The sequence below is a fragment of the Lissotriton vulgaris genome, chromosome 12 (assembly GCF_964263255.1).
Source record: "Lissotriton vulgaris chromosome 12, aLisVul1.2, whole genome shotgun sequence".
Taxonomy (NCBI): domain Eukaryota; kingdom Metazoa; phylum Chordata; class Amphibia; order Caudata; family Salamandridae; genus Lissotriton; species Lissotriton vulgaris.
The window spans coordinates 146,507,644-146,524,752 of NC_141700.1; the positions used below are offsets into that span (position 1 = coordinate 146,507,644).

Here is a 17,109-nt window from a genome sequence, read left to right on the forward strand (position 1 = left end):
AGCATATTCGATTCAATTAATGTGCTGAAAAGTGGAACAAAGTCAAAACGATATTCCAATTAAAAAAAACAATATCTGAAAGAAACACGTTAGGGATAGATTCCTTACCTTAGAATTACCCCCAGGCATCGGGCTGGATCAGGAAATTTTCGTCAGCAGTACCCCTGCGTGTCAGAAGGTGGCGTTGTGCGGCTCCGCGTCCGTCGTTGGCGTTGTGGTCGCCGAGATGACGTCGCAGCAGCTACATAGATGTCGCCCTTGCACGCTGACGTCAGTTCTTTCTTTTCCGCTCCAGCAAGTGCAGATCCAAAGAGCGGTACCCCCAGTCACTTTTTGACTGAGTTTTTTTAGGCCTTTTTTGTCTTATCGACTCCTGGTGCCGTTGGGATGCCCAGCTTCAAGTCTTGCGAGGACTGTCATCGCATGATGTCGGTGACGGACCCGCACCGCATGCATCTCTACTGCTTCGGGCGAGACCATGACCCCAAGTCGTGCCCTGACTACAGGGCCATGGTGCTGAAGACTTTGCGGGAGCGCTTGCGAAAGTTGCTGGAAGTTCGTCAGTCGGCTCTGCGCCGTTCAAGGTCCCGGTCCCGTAAGCTGTTGAGGGGCTGGTCGCGGAGCCATCATCAACGATCGTCTGGATCAAACTCTTCACACTCTGGTCAGGTAAGACGAAGCAAAAGACGTCTGAGAAGCACCATCGATCTCCAGCTTCCCCTCGGGCGACGCAGCTGAGGGTGCGGGTGGTGCCACCCCGCGGATGCGGCGGATCCTACACAGTCGCTGTCGGCCTACCCGTCCTTCTCGGGTCCGTCGGCGACTCCGGCCCAGCTGCAGGATTTTTTGTCAGCCATGGCCCACCTCTTTATGTCGTCGGACCCCGCGGCCCGTCTGGGGACCTTCGCTCTGCATTGTCAGTGGCTCCAGCCCTGGCATTGCAGGGTCCACAAGGATCCAGGCCTGGATCGCGGTCGATGCCGGTTGACCTAGTGACACCTCCACCGACCCCACCGGCACCACTTCCGACGTCACCTGTGTCCCCGGACGACATCGCCCCCGGTTTCAGCCCCGAAATGGACACAGCGCCGGACTGGGTCGATCGACGGCGATTCCGACGCCACCCCTATGTCCAGCCTCCTTATTTTAGACCTGTTCATCAGCCTTCGGAGGAAGGGGAGGACTGGGAGGGGTCTGAGGACCCTCTCACAGCGCAGTGTGAGTATGACCCGGACCCGGCAGAAGAATTGGGGGATGCCAGTGGTCTTGACACCTCTCCTGACCTTGGCATGTTATCTCCTCCTACTTTGGCCACGGAGGAGCTACGCTGTGGTGTTGCATAGGGCGGCGGAGGCTCTCCACCTCCAACTCCCTACAGTGGCAGTCAGGACTAACTCCTGACAGAAGTGCTTCAGCCGGCGGCTACCTCTGCGGAGCCACAGCTACCGTTTAATTATGAACTTTCTGACGTTCTTTTGGGCACCTGGTCCAGACCCAGCACAGGGGCTCCTGTCGATAGGAACGTGGACCGACGCCTTCGTCCGGCTCCGGGTGACCCCCTTTTCCTCTCAACACCCCACCCCTGAGAGCATGGTTGTCCAAGCCTCCACGTTCCAAAGCGCATTCCCTACCACACCGCTTGATGGGGAATCCAAGAGACTGTAACAGTTTGGAAAGAAGATTTTTTCCTCTCCCAGTTCAGGGCTGCGAACACCGCATGCATCTTGGGCTGTTATTCCCACACTATGTGGGATACGGTGGCGCAAGTGCTGTCCCAGTGTCTGGAGGTGGCCCCAACAATGCTCTCCCAGGCTATTGCTGAAGGGAGAGATGCAGCCAGGTTCACAATTCGATGTGGCCATGACTCTGCCGACTCGCTGGGCAGGGCGATTTCCACGACAGTGGCGCTCCATAGCCACGCCTGGCTGAGAACTACTGGCTTCTCTGGGGATGTCCAGAACAATCTCATGGACATGCCCTTTGATGGCATACATCTTTTTGACAACAAGTCAGATAGTGAGTTGGAGCTTTTTAAGGACTCTCGCGCTAAGGCCAAGTCCTTGGGCCTGTCGGCCACCTGACCTAATCTACCTTCTGCTTTTCTCTCATTTTGTGGCCACGGAAGGGGTGCCCCTACACATTCGCTTCAAAGCTACAGGCCTGCGCAGCTACAGTCTCAGTGCGGACGTGGAACCCGGCAGGTCAGGTGGCCAGCGGGCGGGTCAGTCCACCTCCACCCCGGCCACTACTGCCTCCAAACCTTCCTAGTCCTGGTCTTTCAGGCCCATCAAACGCCAGGGGCGGCAGGATTCGCCATCAGCTCCCCCACTGGCGCACCATCACTACGGACAGGTGGGTTTTACAAATAGTCTGAAGGGGCTACTCCCTTCCCTTCGAGACTACCCCATCACCCCGGTACCACCACATGTTGGGGGATCATTTGGCACTTCTCCACAGGAAGTTTTGGCCCTCTTGGGCAAGGAGACCATAGAGTGCGTTCCAGCGCCAGAAGTAGGACGTGGTTGCCACTCCCACTAATTCCTGGTGCCTAAAAAGGACAAGGGCCTGCGTCCTATCTTAGACCTCAGTCGCTTCCTCCGGAAGGAGAAGTTCAAGATGTTGACTCTGGCTCAGGTCTTGTCTGCCCTCGACCCTGGAGACTGGATGGAAGCGTTGGATCTGCAGGATGCATATTTTCATATTCCCATCCCACCGGCCCACTGGCGTTACCTACTGCTTACGGTACGCCACAAGGACTTTCAGGTAACCGTGCTTCCCTTAGGCCTTACCAGTGCCCCTTGGGTGTTCACAAAAGTGATAGTGGTGGTCTCCGCTCATCTGCGCAGATCAGGGGTTCCAGTCTTCCCCTATCTCGACGACTGGTTGTTGAAGGTGGGCTCGCCCCAGGCAGTAGTCTTCCCACCTTCAGACTATGGCCACTGCCTGCATGTGCTGGGGTTCTCCATCAATGTGCCAAAGTCGCACCTGATTCCCTCTCAGAAGCTCCTCTTTATCGGAGCAGTTCTGAACACTGTGCAGTTTTGGGTCTTTACTCCTGAACGGCGAGTCCAGGATATTCAGGCTCTGATTCCACTCTTTCAGCCTCTATCCTGGGTTTCGGTCAGGATGACCCTATGGCTGCTGGGCCTCATGGACTCCAGCATCCTGCTGGTCGATCATGCCAGATGGCATATGCGGGCTCTGCAGTGGGACCTGAAGTTCCAGTGGGCGCAGCATCAGGGGAATCTGTCCGCATGCGTCAGGATCTCAGAGGGCAGGGCTCATCAATTGCAGTGGTGGCTCACAAACCGACTTTGGTTCAGTGGCAGATCTGTTTTCCTTCCCCAACCGGAGCACACAGTGGTGACGGATGCGTCCCTTCTGGGATGGAGCGGCCACATGGGAGAGGCGGAGATCAGAGGCCTCTGTTCTCTGCCGGAGTCCCAGCTCCATTTCAACCTTCTAGAGCTCCGGGTGATCAGACTTGCACTGAAGGCATTCCTTCCCTCTGTCAAGGGGAGACTGGTGCAGGTGTTCACGGACAACACCACTGCCATGTGGTACTGCAACAAACAGGGCGGGATGGAGTCATGGACGCTTTGTCAGGAGGCTCTGCACCTCTGGACAACACTGAAACATAAGGGCATTTCTCTGGTTGTTCAACACGTGGCAGGTTCACTGAACACCAGGGCGGACGAACTCCGCCGCAGGTGCATGATGGATCACGAATGACGTCTTCACTCTGACATGGTGCAAGGTCTCTTTCAACAGTGGGGAGAGCCTTGGTCAAATCTATTCGCCACTGAAGAGAACGCACAATGTCAGCAGTTCTACGTGTTGGAATTTCCAAGGCGGCACTCGCTAGGCGACACTTTTCGTCGCGAGTGTAGTTGTGGTCTGTTGTACGCCTTTTCGCTTTTACCACTTCTACCCAGAGTGCTGAAGAAGATCAGGCGCGACCGGGCCCAAGCCATTCTTGTGGTTCCGGACTGGGCTCGAAGAGTATGGTATCCCGAGCTACTCCGTACGACAATCGATCCCCCGATTCCACTGCCTCTTCGGGAGGATCTTCTATTGCAGTAGCAGGGTACGGTCTACAACCTGAACCTGTCCAGTTTCCACCTCCTTGCGTGGAGATTGAGCGGCGGCAGTTGATTCCTTTCGACTTGCCTCCTGAAGTCTGTAATGTGATTCTGGCAGCCAGGCGTCCCTCCACTAAGTTGGTATACGCCTGCCGGTGGAACAAGTTTGTGGCATGGTGCACAGTAAAGACTGTGAACCTCCTTTCTGCCCCTCTTTCTGGAGTCCTTTTGTTCCTTCTTTCTTTGGCCCAGCAGGGCTCTGCTCTGGGCACAATCAAGGGCTACCTTTCTGCCATTTCAGCCTTTCTCAGGCTCCCTGATCAGCCCTCTCTTTTCAAGTCCCCTGTTGTAAATCGATTTCTCAAAGGCATTACTCATCTTTTCCCTCCTATTCCTTTCGTAATTCCACAGTGGGACTTGATGTGCGCTCCCTTTAAGCCTCTACACAATTGTCCTTTACTACTTTTAACTTTGAAGACTGCTTTCCTGGTGGCCATCACCTCCGCTAGGGGAATGAGTGAGCTTCAGGCTCTTTCTTGTAAACCTCCTTTTCTGTATGTTCATCCTGACAAGGTTGTGCTCAGAACCCGTCCGTCCTTTTTGCCCAAAGTTGTCAGTGCCTTTCACATCGGGCAGACTATCACTTTGCCCGCCTTCTTTCCGCCTCCTTAAAGAGAGGCTCCACCATTTGGACCCAAAACGTGCGCTCTCGTTCTACTTGAACCGCACACAACAGTACCGAGTGGATGACCAGCTCTTTGTTGGCTACGTTGGCACCAGGAAAGGTTGGGCGGTACACCAGCAAACTATCTCTAGATGGGTCATCTTGTGTATTAAAGCCTGTAATTCTCTGGTTAAAAAGGAGCCTCTAGTGGGGCTGCACGCCCATTCCACCAGGGCGACGGCAGCCACTGCAGCATTGGGACGCAATGTCTCCCTGCAAGACATCGGTCAGGCAGCTACATGGGCTTCACTGCACACTTTAACTAAGCACTACTGCCTGTGCAGCCAAGTCCGGAGAGACGGCTTCTTTGGCCGTTCTGTTCTCTGGGACTTTCTGGTGTGATCTTTGTCCACAGACCCACCACCGCCGTTGGTATTGCTGGGATATCTGTTCTAAGGTAAGGAATCTATTGTTATGGGTTTCTTTCAGATGAACAAGTTACTTACCTTCGGTAACCATATATCTGTAAGAAACATTAGTGATAGATTCCTTACCGCCCCACCCATCCTCCCCGTTCTCCAAACTGATTTCTAGGGTTAAGGTCATCCCTTTCAGGGCCCTAGTTTCAATGCACCAGTGGTCCGTATCTTGCATGGTTCTGCGTTCCTGGAGCGGAAAGACGTGTACTGAACTGATGTCAACGCGCGAGGGCGGCGTCTTAAGTAGCTGCCGCGACGTCATCTCGGCGGCCACAATGCCAATGACAGACGCAGAGCCCCAGGGCGCCACCTTCCGACGTGCAGGGGTACTGCTGACGAAAACTTTCCGGATACAGCCTGACACCTGGGGGTAATTCTAAGGTATGGAATCTCACTAACTAATGCTCCCTACAGGTATATCGTTACCGAAGGTAAGTAACTTGTGCAGTGATGATAGATCTGCTGGTTAAAGTAGTTTCCAACCCTGTAAAACTACACTTTCGCAAATGATAATTGTATTAGTAATTTGTGCCAAATAGACTTTGTGGTGGTTAATCACTTCAAGTTCATGGTGCCTTTGTGTAATTCTTCAGATTTATGTTTGATTTCAGGTATGCCATTTAATCAGCTGGGAACATTAGCAGGGAGTAAATTCTACAACGTGGAGGCCACATACTGCTACTTACGATGGTGAGTTCTGGGCACAGTTATCGGTTATCGGTTTAGTATTGTTCTTGTGCCTGGAGCACCTTTATTGTAGTGTTACCAAATATTTGTGATACATTTCAAATATCTTAATTATAGGGCATACTAGCCCGGTTTTGGAACTGCTAATTTAATGTTGCCTCATTATATTGCAGTTTTGTAAAATAGTCATTTGGATGTATGGAATTTAACAGAAGCGAGGAAAGTCAATTTTTCTTGGAACTGACTAGGATTTTTAGGTCAAACCTGGGCAGCGCATGTGCTGCTCTGCGAGGCATGCTGTATTGAGGTATGGCATAGAAGCTCGGCCTATCTTTTCAATTGTCTCCTGTTGTTGTCCTTGCAAAAAAACGTTGCTTTTCATTTGTGAGTAGGCTTAGTTGTCCCTCCTTGGTACCGTGTTGCCTGCATTTGTACTCCCATAATGACTGGACTTTTTACTTGTATTGGTATATGGTCTGCGTTATGTAGTCGGGGAGTACTACTTTTTTTAACGATCTAACCCCTATTCTACCCACAACATCACGTTTATTTGCGACATCGAATGCAGCTGCATGTTTTTTCCCTATTTATTCACTTTTTGGGGGTTGTTTTCAAGTGTCTCATGCTGCACTTTCAAGTTGAGGCCACACCCCTTTCTTTAGATGAGCCGCGTGAACTTGACAAACCACTTCTTGTAAAGGCGCCCCATACCACGCTTTCACTTTAATACTAGCCGCTGGACTTTCTTTAGACACAGCTCGCCTACAGAAAGGGACGTGGCCTGTTAACGTGAACGCGCGGCAAGGGGTGCTTGTAAACCACAAGTATTTGCAATGCAAAAGGTCTTGCAGTTTCGAAACTTTTACCTATTGATATTGTAAATGACAATGCATTTTATAATTGCAGGTTTTCTAAACACATAAATAGAATGCCAATAGTTCAAAATCTCGCAATTGCGAAACCTATTTCTTTGCACATGCTTGTTTAGTCTGTATTTGAGTATTCTACATTCAGGCCATGTGGCATTTAGTTACCTTAACTTCATGGGCACACTGTAAACTGTGGTCCTTGCAATTCTGTTTCCGAAAGCAATCTCTCCAGAGGGGGGAGCCTGCGAATCAATTTCTTGAACTCCTGGAGCTGCCAGAGGCCAGTAGCATGTTTGGGTAGTGCTGCTTACCACTGATAGCTGTTGAACTCAAATTAACCTCTTGATATGCTCAGTGTAGTCTGGGTGAGAGTCAAGTCTTACTCCAGCAGGCGGTGGTCTTAAAAGTCCCATTTAGCGTGATGCAAACAAATAATGCTCAATAACTGTGTTCAGTGAGTCCTTCACCTTTTGAAGAAGAAAAGTCATTTGACAAGTATGTGACTAGGTCAGTTAAAATAAGAGACACAAAAACCTACTTCGCTTTATCACCTTCAGCTGGTAAATTGTTAGTCCAAATCTTTTGGTTGCTACTTTACTAGAACACTGGCCCCAAGGCCTATTTTAATGTTTTAAGCTTACAATTGTCACCTCTGGACTTTCTTTCGTATGCCCCATTATTGTAATCTTTAATGAATCTGGTTTCTGGGCTACCTCCCATGTTCAGTACTGTGGTGCTGTCTACTCAGCTGTGTTGCTCTTTTACTATTAACATTTGCCCTTTTACCACTCGCACACATGCATAGAAGTAATAAAAAAAAATCCAACAAATCAAAAAAATTATCAGGTTATGTTTTGAGATGTCGCCTATATCCCTGTTCTAAGTCTCTTGTTGCTGAACAGGTCATCAAATGCTTCTCTGGTGGTTGTAAAATACCACGTTAGTAGACTATTTGATACTGTAAGGGTAAATCATTTTCAAATTTGGATGTGAATGTTCTGTATACTAATCCAATCTGAAAGGGGTTTATTAGTATCTATCATTGAATCTAGTTAATTTCCCACTTATTATAAATTGAAAGTAAGTCTGTGGCCAGTTTAGAAGTTTTCACTTGGCCAAAGGTCATAAACTCAAAAGGATTGGGTGTAGGGCTAATTATAATAACCCGGTACACTGCTAATGTCCAGGCGTTTGATGCATGCCTATTATCGAAAACAAACATTTGCTTTTATTAAGAGATGTACATTGATACTAGTTGACCTAAGCATATACTGGGCATGAGAGGAACGATCACCTAACCATTGATGAGTATCCCAGTTGATGGGTAGATGTCAGGATAATGGCTCATGCTGTCAATCATATCCTGCAAATAAAAGAATTGATAAGCGTGACATTTGTTCTTCCAACGTCCTGGTCATAACCAAAAAAGTCCCTACTTTCAGCTATTTCTTAAAGTGTGGGACGAAAACGTTTGAGCGATTTACCTTAGTGTTTCAGAGGAAACAAATTTGATAATTGAAGATTAAAACATAGTATTTCACTTACGGAAATGTTTGGTATGTGCATCAAGTAAAACCAATGAGATGAGAGAAAATGCTTCTAAAAAATACATATCAAAGTATTCATTAAATGAAGGCTTGTCGTGCTTCCCTGCCTGCAGTGCATATGTTACCCTAAATTATGTACTAAAGCAGGTAATACATGGTAGCATGCTTGTATCAAGTGTGGCTGTAGCTATGCATGTTCTCCATGTTGAGTAGGGCCCGGATGCTTGCAACTTGTTTTTTCTTTGAAGAAGTCGGTCACCTTTCCTGTTTGACTCTAGTGTTGGTGCCACAATTGTCCGCACACTGCCTCCACCACACATTGTCTTTAAAGCCATTGTGCCTGGATGTTCAGAAACACTGATCCAGGCTTGACATAGTAACTCACTAGTTTTTTAGGTCTCGTAGCGAAAACAGCGCGTAAACGCTGTCTCGCCAGAGATCTTTTGTTACTGACTGTGCTTCCCAGGAGACAGCACCTGGCCGCGCGCATCTCGCAAAAGGCGATCGGGGCAGGCCACGCGCGCGCGAACGCGCTCGCCGTGGCTGTCTCCTGGGAAGCATACATACACAGGCACACCTCCCCCTGCACGCATGCGCACACAGCACCACACACATACACAAGCGCACATACAAGCACGGGGAGACGTCCCCCACCCACCCCTCCGCCGTCGCGCACACACACGCACACATACAGGCATCCCCCCTTCCCCTGAGGGGGTCACATAGCTCCCCACGCTCCCACAGTGCCCCGCGCGCTGCCGCAGCTCACCCCGGCTGTCTCCCATCCCGTGGGGGCGGGGTCTCTCGCTGGTGCCGGGTGCCCCCCTCCCCGGTGTGAGCCGCTCCTTGCGGGCTGCCGCCGGGTCCTCCGCACTCCTTTCCAGCTACTATCTCCCAGGGCTCCGTCAGCCGGGGCCCGCAGCCACGATCCCAGCCTGCACCGCGCGCGGCCGGAGGGTGGACCTCCAGCGATCCCATCGACCAGCGCGCAGCGGGGACTCCGCCTATCACTTCCTGCTTTCCTCTATCATTAGCATAGATAGCAGCCGGCATGAAAATAGAAAACGGAGCGGGGCTCTGCGTGGCCTGCGGAGGCAGCCGCCATCTTTGAAAAGGCTGGTTAGAATAATTCTGAACGGGAGCACGTGATACTGGGGGTCCTAGGGCGTTCTCTCGAGGGCCTACAAGTGCGTTCAATACTGTGTTCATAGTGGCCAATGTTTCAGAATGCTATCAGTCCTGTCAAGAATCACGCATCAGGCGTGATTCTAGTGCATTTCATTGTGGTGATCCGCATCACCGCACTGAAATGAATTAGTGACGCATTATAGCGCTGCTCAGCCGTCACTGCAGAGCACTGCTATAATGCACTATAATGTCATAACTATGTAAGCAGAAGTAGGACAGTGCTCACTGTTCCTGGCAGCATAAAGGACTGGCAACGTTTCCAAGCTTGACACCCTCGGCCCCAATACCCAGCATAACTGAAGTCAAAATCAGTGCCCGGCCAGTCACTGCTTGTCCGTGTTAATTAGCCTAAGGTCAGTGGGGGGTGAGAGTCGAACGCTGCGCGGGGCAGGAAAAGAGATTAGGTGAGAGCCAAGTGCTCCTCGTCGCCGCCACTGCCTGTGATTGGAGCAACGTGAATCTTCTCACCCTGGCCATGAAACTGACCCCAGCCTGGATGGCGCCTCATCAGTAAGTGCTGTCCGAGTGAGTAATTGTTTTAAATAGTTAAAACCTGCCATGCTGTAATTTCATTGTTCTAAAGTTTGACTGGTAGTTTGGCGCGTTGTTAGTAGTTAACAAGAGCCGCAGGGGGTGCTTGTGCCGTTCTCCCTTCCTTTGCAGCATGATCTGAATCCCACTGTGCCTCTTCCCCCTGGCCTTTTCCTTTCCTGTGGTGACGTCCCGCTCTTCAGATGGAGTCACCTGAAATTAAAGTTAGCAGTGTCTTTGGAGCATCCGTTTTTTTAAATTTTCTTCTGCGTGGTAGGTCCTGGGTGTGTAGAGTTGCATGCAAATCATTACAAATAGCGGGCGGCTGCACACCAGACCACGGGGGCAGTGTGAGTGCGCATCTATTGATTTAATTACACTGGTTAATGAGCTCTGTCGGAAAAGCGTGAAGCTACCACAGAGGCAAGAGTTCGAAGAAATACTTTCTATTAGCAGATGTTTGATGTATATTTGGGAACCCGGTGTTAGCTTTTAGGTTTAAAGTATTTTATTAAAGTACAAAAAGAGCATGGGGAAGGGAATAGGAGGTCAAGCGAATACACAGTACAAGAAGCGGAACGTTGCAGCGGTTCAGAAGAAAAGGAGGGAGGCAGGAGGCCCCAGAGGGTAACAAGGCATAAGTTATAAAGCAATAAGGCATTGTGAATGACCCCCCCAGGAGACCCCCACTCCCTAAGCAAGGCAGAGCTGGAATAACGTCCCGCATTACAGTAAAAAGAAGCACACCATCCCCCCAACCCCCCGTCCCCAGAAAAGGAGGAAAAAAAGAAGCGAAGGAGGAAAAAGAAGAAAACAATACCCCAACAACCCCGTCCGAAAATCAGCATTAGAAGCATATGACCCCGCGCCCCACCCCCAGCCCCAAACCCCCGGACCCGCACATTCACTCCGCTGTAGCCGCCGGCGGTGTCAGCCTGAGGAGTTGCAGGTACCGTGGACATGTGAGTTCGCGAAACTCCGTGGACAGCAGTGCCAAAAAGGGGTGCCAGAGCTCTTCAAACTGGTCAACATTCCCAGCCACCGTGAGCGACATCTTCTCCATGCCCAGTACCTGCCAGAGCCTATGTAGCCAACCAGTGATGGAGGGGGCAGTAGGGGTGCGCCAGAGTACAAGGATATTTTGGACCACGGAACCTAGCGCAATCGCAATCTGCCTACCCCTACGGGACTTCAGCGGGTACATCAGGTCATTGGGGAGGCCTAGCAAAACATACGCGGGGAAGCGCGGGAGCTCGATCTCAAAATGCTTATCTACCTCATCCAGGACCTCCTTCCAATAGACCGACAGCACCGGGCACTCCCAGAGAATATGCGTGAGGGTGCCCTCCTGTCCGCAGCCGCGCCAGCAACCTTTATCCCCGATTTTGCGCATCTCGTAAAGCCTCTCCGGGGTGTAATACCAGTAGGTGGATACCTTAGTAAAGGTCTCCGTTAGCCCAGTGTGGTACGCAGAGTGCCTCGCCCGATACGCAATCTTGTCCCACTCCTTGTGGCTCAAGGTCCTGCCCAATTCCCTGTGCCAACGCTCCCTCCCTGGGTTATGGTAATGAAACGGCGGGGGTTGGAGAAACTTGTACAAGTCGGTGATAAGTTTGGCATCCGAGGCCCGGGTTACCAGCCACCGCTCATAGGGCGTAATCGAACGGGCAGCGACGTCGCGTACTGAGGGTTGAAGAGCCCAGTGGCGGACTTGCATATAACGCAGTCTGTCCCCCTCCGTCAGGCCAAACTCCTGTCGGAGCTGCTGGAAGGGGAGCACCCCCTCCGGTCCGTAAATCTGGAAAAGCACCCTGCAACCCGCACTCACCCAGTGGGAAAAGGCTCCCGGTTCCAGACCCGGAGTGAAGTCTGGATTGCCAGCTATGGGAGTGAATGGCGATGGAAAAGTGGTGAGTTCGCGAAGCCACCCACCGCGTCCCACACTCTCAGCGGAACCCGGGTGATAATAGAGGCGTAGAGATTAGGCGGGCGGTGAGTGCGCCGCAGGAACGGGACTTCTTGGAGGGTACGGCCCGCAACTGCCTGATCCTGAAAAAGCCAATGCTTGTCCGATTCCCACCGGCTCCATTCCACCAAGTACCGAAGTTGCGCCGCCTGAAAGTACTTCCGGAGGTCCGGGACCCCGAGACCCCCCGCCTCCGGGCAAGCATGGAGAGGACCCGCTTCATCCGCGGCTTACGGCCCTGCCACACAAAGCGGGAGATGTCTGCCTGCGTCTGCCGTATCCAACCTACAGGAGGCTGGAGAGGTAGAGCGCGAAAAAGATACAGGATCTGCGGCAGTATCGTCATCTTCACCGCTGCGATACGGCCCAGCCACGAGAGCAGGCCTTTGTTCCATCGGCCGAGTTCGTCTTTTACTTTTTTGCCCAGAGAGGAATAGTTAGCGGCGACCATTGCGGGCAGGGAAGGAGCAAGCAAAATACCCAGGTAAGGCACCGTGGAGGAGGACCACTGCAGAGGAAAAAGACGCTGGAGGTCCCGCCTGGTGTCGACAGAGAGCGATACGTCCAGGGCAGCCGACTTAGTCATATTCATTTTAAAGCCCGCCACGCGGGCAAAGGAGTCCAGCTCCTGGACGCAGGCAGGGAGCGACCGTTTGGGGTCATCCAGGGTCAGTAAGACATCATCCGCATATAGGCTGACAGTATGCGTGTATTGCCCCATCTTCACCCCAACAGCGTCCGGGTTATCGCAAATCCTCTGGGCAAACGGCTCCATATAGAGGGCAAACAGGAGCGGCGAAAGGGGGCAGCCCTGTCTCGTGCCGCGTTCAATGGCGAAGCTGCTGGAGCTGTGTCCGTTGACACGCACAGATGCTGACGGTCTCCTATAACAATTGAAGACCATAGTGCGGAACTTATCGCCGATCCCCAGTTTCCCAAGGACCAGCTCGAGGTACGGCCAATGAACCCTATCAAAGGCCTTCTCTGCGTCGATCGATAGCAGCATCCGCTCCCCCGGGACGCGTGAGGCCTTTTCTAGCACGTGCGTCACCCTCTTGGTGTTGTCGACCGTCTGCCTACCGGGTACAAAACCGGCCTGGTCCGCCTCCACCAAACCTGGCAGGTGCAGACCCAGCCTGGCCGCCAAGATCCCCGTGTAAAGCTTGAGGTCCACATTCAAAAGCGAGATGGGCCGGTACGAGCCGCACAGAGTCCGGTCCTTTCCCGGTTTCGGGATAACCGACACAGTCGCCGAGAGGAGGTCCGGCGGGATAGCTCCTGGGTCGGAGAAGGAATTGAATAAGCGAGCCAGGAGAGGCGCGACAATGGGACAGAAGGTCTTGTAGAACAGGGCCGTATAGCCATCCGGGCCCGGCGCCTTGCCGTGCTTGAGCCGAGCAATAGCGGAGATGACTTCCTCCACGTGAATATCCCTCTCCAGGTGGTCCGCCTGGGCGGAATCGAAGGTCGGGAGGGTTACGGAGTCCAGATAGGCCTCGGCCTCTCCCGGTGGGGAGGGCTCTGCAGCGTACAGCGCCTCGTAAAAGGCACGAAAGGAATCCGCCACCTCCGCGTCGCCGGAAACCGGGACCCCATCCATTCCCACCAGCTCTTTCACCACGTTGCGTTGCTGCGCAGCTCTGAGCCGATGGGCCAGGAGCTTACCGCACCTATCTCCGCCGGTGTAATAGGCATGCTTCAAGCGTAACGCCGCATACTCCGCCCGGTCCAGGTCCAACGCAGAGAGGAGTTTCCGCGCCGCCTTCAGCTGCCTCCAAACACGAGGAGCCCCCGTCCGGCGGTGAACCTGTTCAAGTTCCCTGACCTGCGCCGTTAGTTCCTCCCTCTTGCGTTGGCGTTCCTTATTCTCCGCCGAGGAAATGGAGATAAACTCCCCCCTGATGACTGCTTTCAAAGCCGCCCACTGCGTCGCCAGGGACGTATCGGAGTTGTCATTGTGGGTCAGGTACTCTCGGATGACCTCCTCTATTCGCTTCACCACCAGTTTCTGGTGGAGAAGCGTGTCCCGAAGCCGCCACATCCCCCTGGAGGGGGGGGCCGCCGGCCAAGCAAAAACTCCGGAAACCGGCGCGTGATCGGACAAGGACAAGACCCCGATGTCCGCCGCCGTGGCGGCCGAGCGAAGCGGGCCGCTCACCAGGAGATAATCTAACCGCGAATAAGTGCGGTGTGCGTGGGAAAAATACGAGTAGTCCCTGTCGGTGGGATGCATGGTTCGCCAGAGGTCATGTAGATCCATCTCAGCGATCTGATCTTGCACCGCTCTAGAAAGCTCCCCAGTCTGCGGAAAGCGCTGGGCAGACCTATCCAGGGTGGAGTCGAAGACCATGTTCAGGTCTCCCCCCAAGATAATATGGCGGTCGGGCGAGGCAGTAACGTCCACTAACACAGAGTCCAGGAAACGATCCTGGTGGTCATTCGGGCTGTAAACGGAACCAACCGTAAAGGCAACACCTCCCAGGCGCATGCGATACACAAGAAGCCGCCCCTTCTGCTCGGCATGTTTATATAACACCTCACCCCTGAAGGAGCTAGCTAGAAGAATGGCCACCCCCGCAGTCTTGGTCGCAGCCGAGGAAAAGAGTTGCGTGGGGAACTTGGCAGAGCGCAACCTATGGCAGTCTTTGGAGAGTAAATGGGTTTCCTGCAGGAGGCAAATATCCGCCTGCAACCCCTCTAGCAGGGAAAGGATCGCCCTACGCTTTACAGGGTTATTCAGACCTTTAACATTAAGGGTCACTACTTTCAGGGGCGGCATCGCTCACGGGGAAGCAAAGCGCTATGCAGCAAGCGAGGGATCAGCGGGAGGGGCGCGCGGGGTAGGGGAGCAGGGAAGGCCAGGATCGGCTTCGCGAATGGTCGGACAGTATCGGACGGGACCCCCCCAGCACCAAACCAGTTCAACCCATGGCAACCAGCCAAAACCAAAAACAAGAAAAAACACCCCATTGTCCCAGTCCAGCCCAAGAGGGCAAGTCTGCAGAAAACAGTCAAGTGGACGTCCAGCCACACACCTCCAACCGCTCCCCCCCAACCCCCAGCCCCAGCCCAGCATCATAGAAGCTAAGAATCTCTCCCTCCGAAGTAAAGTTAGGCCGTCTGGGCCACGCCGGTAGATTCAGGCAAGTTCCTGGCCGCAGTCCTCAGGGCCTTCGCCATATCCGCCCTGATGGTAGGGGAGTCAGGACGACTCGCTGTCGCCGACGACTGGCGCCTCCTCGATCTCCGCCGGCCTCGCCGCTCGGGGCGCCTCCATGCGGGCGTAGCTCCTTCTTCCTCCGCAGCCGTGAGTCCCAGCACCCCACAGACATCCTGTAGGGAGCGCAGCTGGTGTAGCACCCCATTCCATCGAAAGACAAGACGGAAGGGGTGACCCCAGGAGTAGGCCGTCTCATGCTCCCGTAGAAAGTCCGTGGCGATGCGGAAAGACCTGCGCTTCTGCAGTGTGATGGCGGACAGGTCTTGATAGAGCGCCACGGGTCGTTCTCGGAAGGACAGCGGTTGCTTCCTGCGGGCCTCCGTCATGATGCGCTCCTTTAAGGGGAAATCCGGCAGGAATGCCAGGATATCAGGCGGGGGCGCCGATGACTGGCGCTGGCGGCCCACCCTATGTGCTCTGTCGATGCGGATCTGGAAGTCCGCTCCCTCTTCCAAGATGTCGCGGAACAGGTCCTGTAGATAGGCCACTAGGTCCGCACCCTCATCCGCGGACGGGACGCCTCGCACCCTGATGTTATTCCGCCTGGACCTGTTCTCGAGGTCCTCAGAGTGGGCCTGGAGCTAGACACACTGCTCCCGTAGGCGGAGGACGTCCTGCTGGAGGTGGACTATCTCTTCGTCGCGACGCTGGGCCGCCGTTTCCACAGTGTCGACCCGCTCGCCCAAGCCTTCGACCTCCCTACGCACTTCACGAACCTCTCCGGCCACCTCGGTCTTGAGAGTCTGAAATTCCTCCTTGAGGGAGCTGAATAAGTCCTCCATAAAGGACCTCGTGACTGGTGGTTCGCCTCCGGTGGCGTCCGTTGAGGCCCGGGAGGACCCCGGGGACGGCTGCGTCCTGTCGCGTAGTTGCTGGGACCTGCCAAGCATTTCCGGCAGAGTGCGATCTCCCCGTGCCGCGCCTCGTCTCCCAGTCATCTTGGCCTCCGCGGTGGATGAGGCCTAGAGCCCGCCGCTATGGATGTGCCCAGCTGCCCGAGGGCACCAGATGTGAAGGCCTCACCGAGGACAAGGGTGGTGCGTCACAGGCGACAAAATGGCGGCCCGGGCCAGGGCGAGACGACCATCGAGCCAGTCAGGGTGGTCAGCAATGTTCAAAACGGAGGCTTTCAGCTGTGTGCTCCCAGGGAGGACAGCAGATGTGTAGGCACCAGGAGGAACCAAGGCGCCCGTGTGATAAGGGCGCGGGCGAGGGCCACCAGTTTCAGCTCCACAAAGACAAGATGGCGGGAGGGCGGAACCCGGGAGGGCAGCCTAGGCCAGCAAGTCTGTGGGCGACCCTCAAACAGCAATGGGTCGGGAAGGAGCGAAACCAACGCCTCCCAGTAACACCGGCCAGTACGCCCGGGTCGGGCCCCGCTCAGACTCCGACGTCCCTCACTTCCAAGCTCGGGGTCCGCAAGGCGTCACACACCGACACCCATGGCAGGGGGGTGGATCGCCGTCGCCGGGCTGGGGTCTGTCGTCCAGCGATGGTTCTTGCCACAAGGGCGCCGGCCAGGAAGCTTCCACACTCCGCGGAGTCCGTCTAGTCCGCTCCCCGGGGTCTCCAGCTTTTCAGCACTCGGCCCAGCCGAGGCGCGCGGACAGCGCCGCGATATGCTCCGCCTCCAGGTCCTTCTCCTCGGGGCGACCCAGGCTCTGCTCCCCGGAGCGATCGTTGAGCAGACTTTTCGGGGACTTCCCCCGGGGCAACAAAGGTCAGGGTGGTATCAAAATGTGCCCCCAGAACTCCGGCACAGTTCTCTCGCCCGCAGTGCAGCCGCGGAGGGAGAGAAGCGCAGGAATCGGGGCTCGAGCTGAGCTGGGCCGGGGGAGCTACGGGAGGAAGCGTCCGCTCACCCCGCCATCTTGGC

At 54.1% G+C, this 17,109-nt stretch overlaps 1 protein-coding gene across 1 annotated transcript in view; it reads left to right on the forward strand.

Annotated features, from left to right (window-relative positions):
• Positions 1-17,109, forward strand: part of SMG5 (SMG5 nonsense mediated mRNA decay factor) — a 317,166-nt gene that overhangs the window by 114,763 nt on the left and 185,294 nt on the right. Inside the window, exon 7 of the mRNA XM_086947626.1 lies at positions 5,837-5,915. Within this exon, the coding sequence (XP_086803752.1) occupies positions 5,837-5,915 (79 nt within the window). The remainder of the gene's footprint in view (positions 1-5,836; positions 5,916-17,109) is intronic.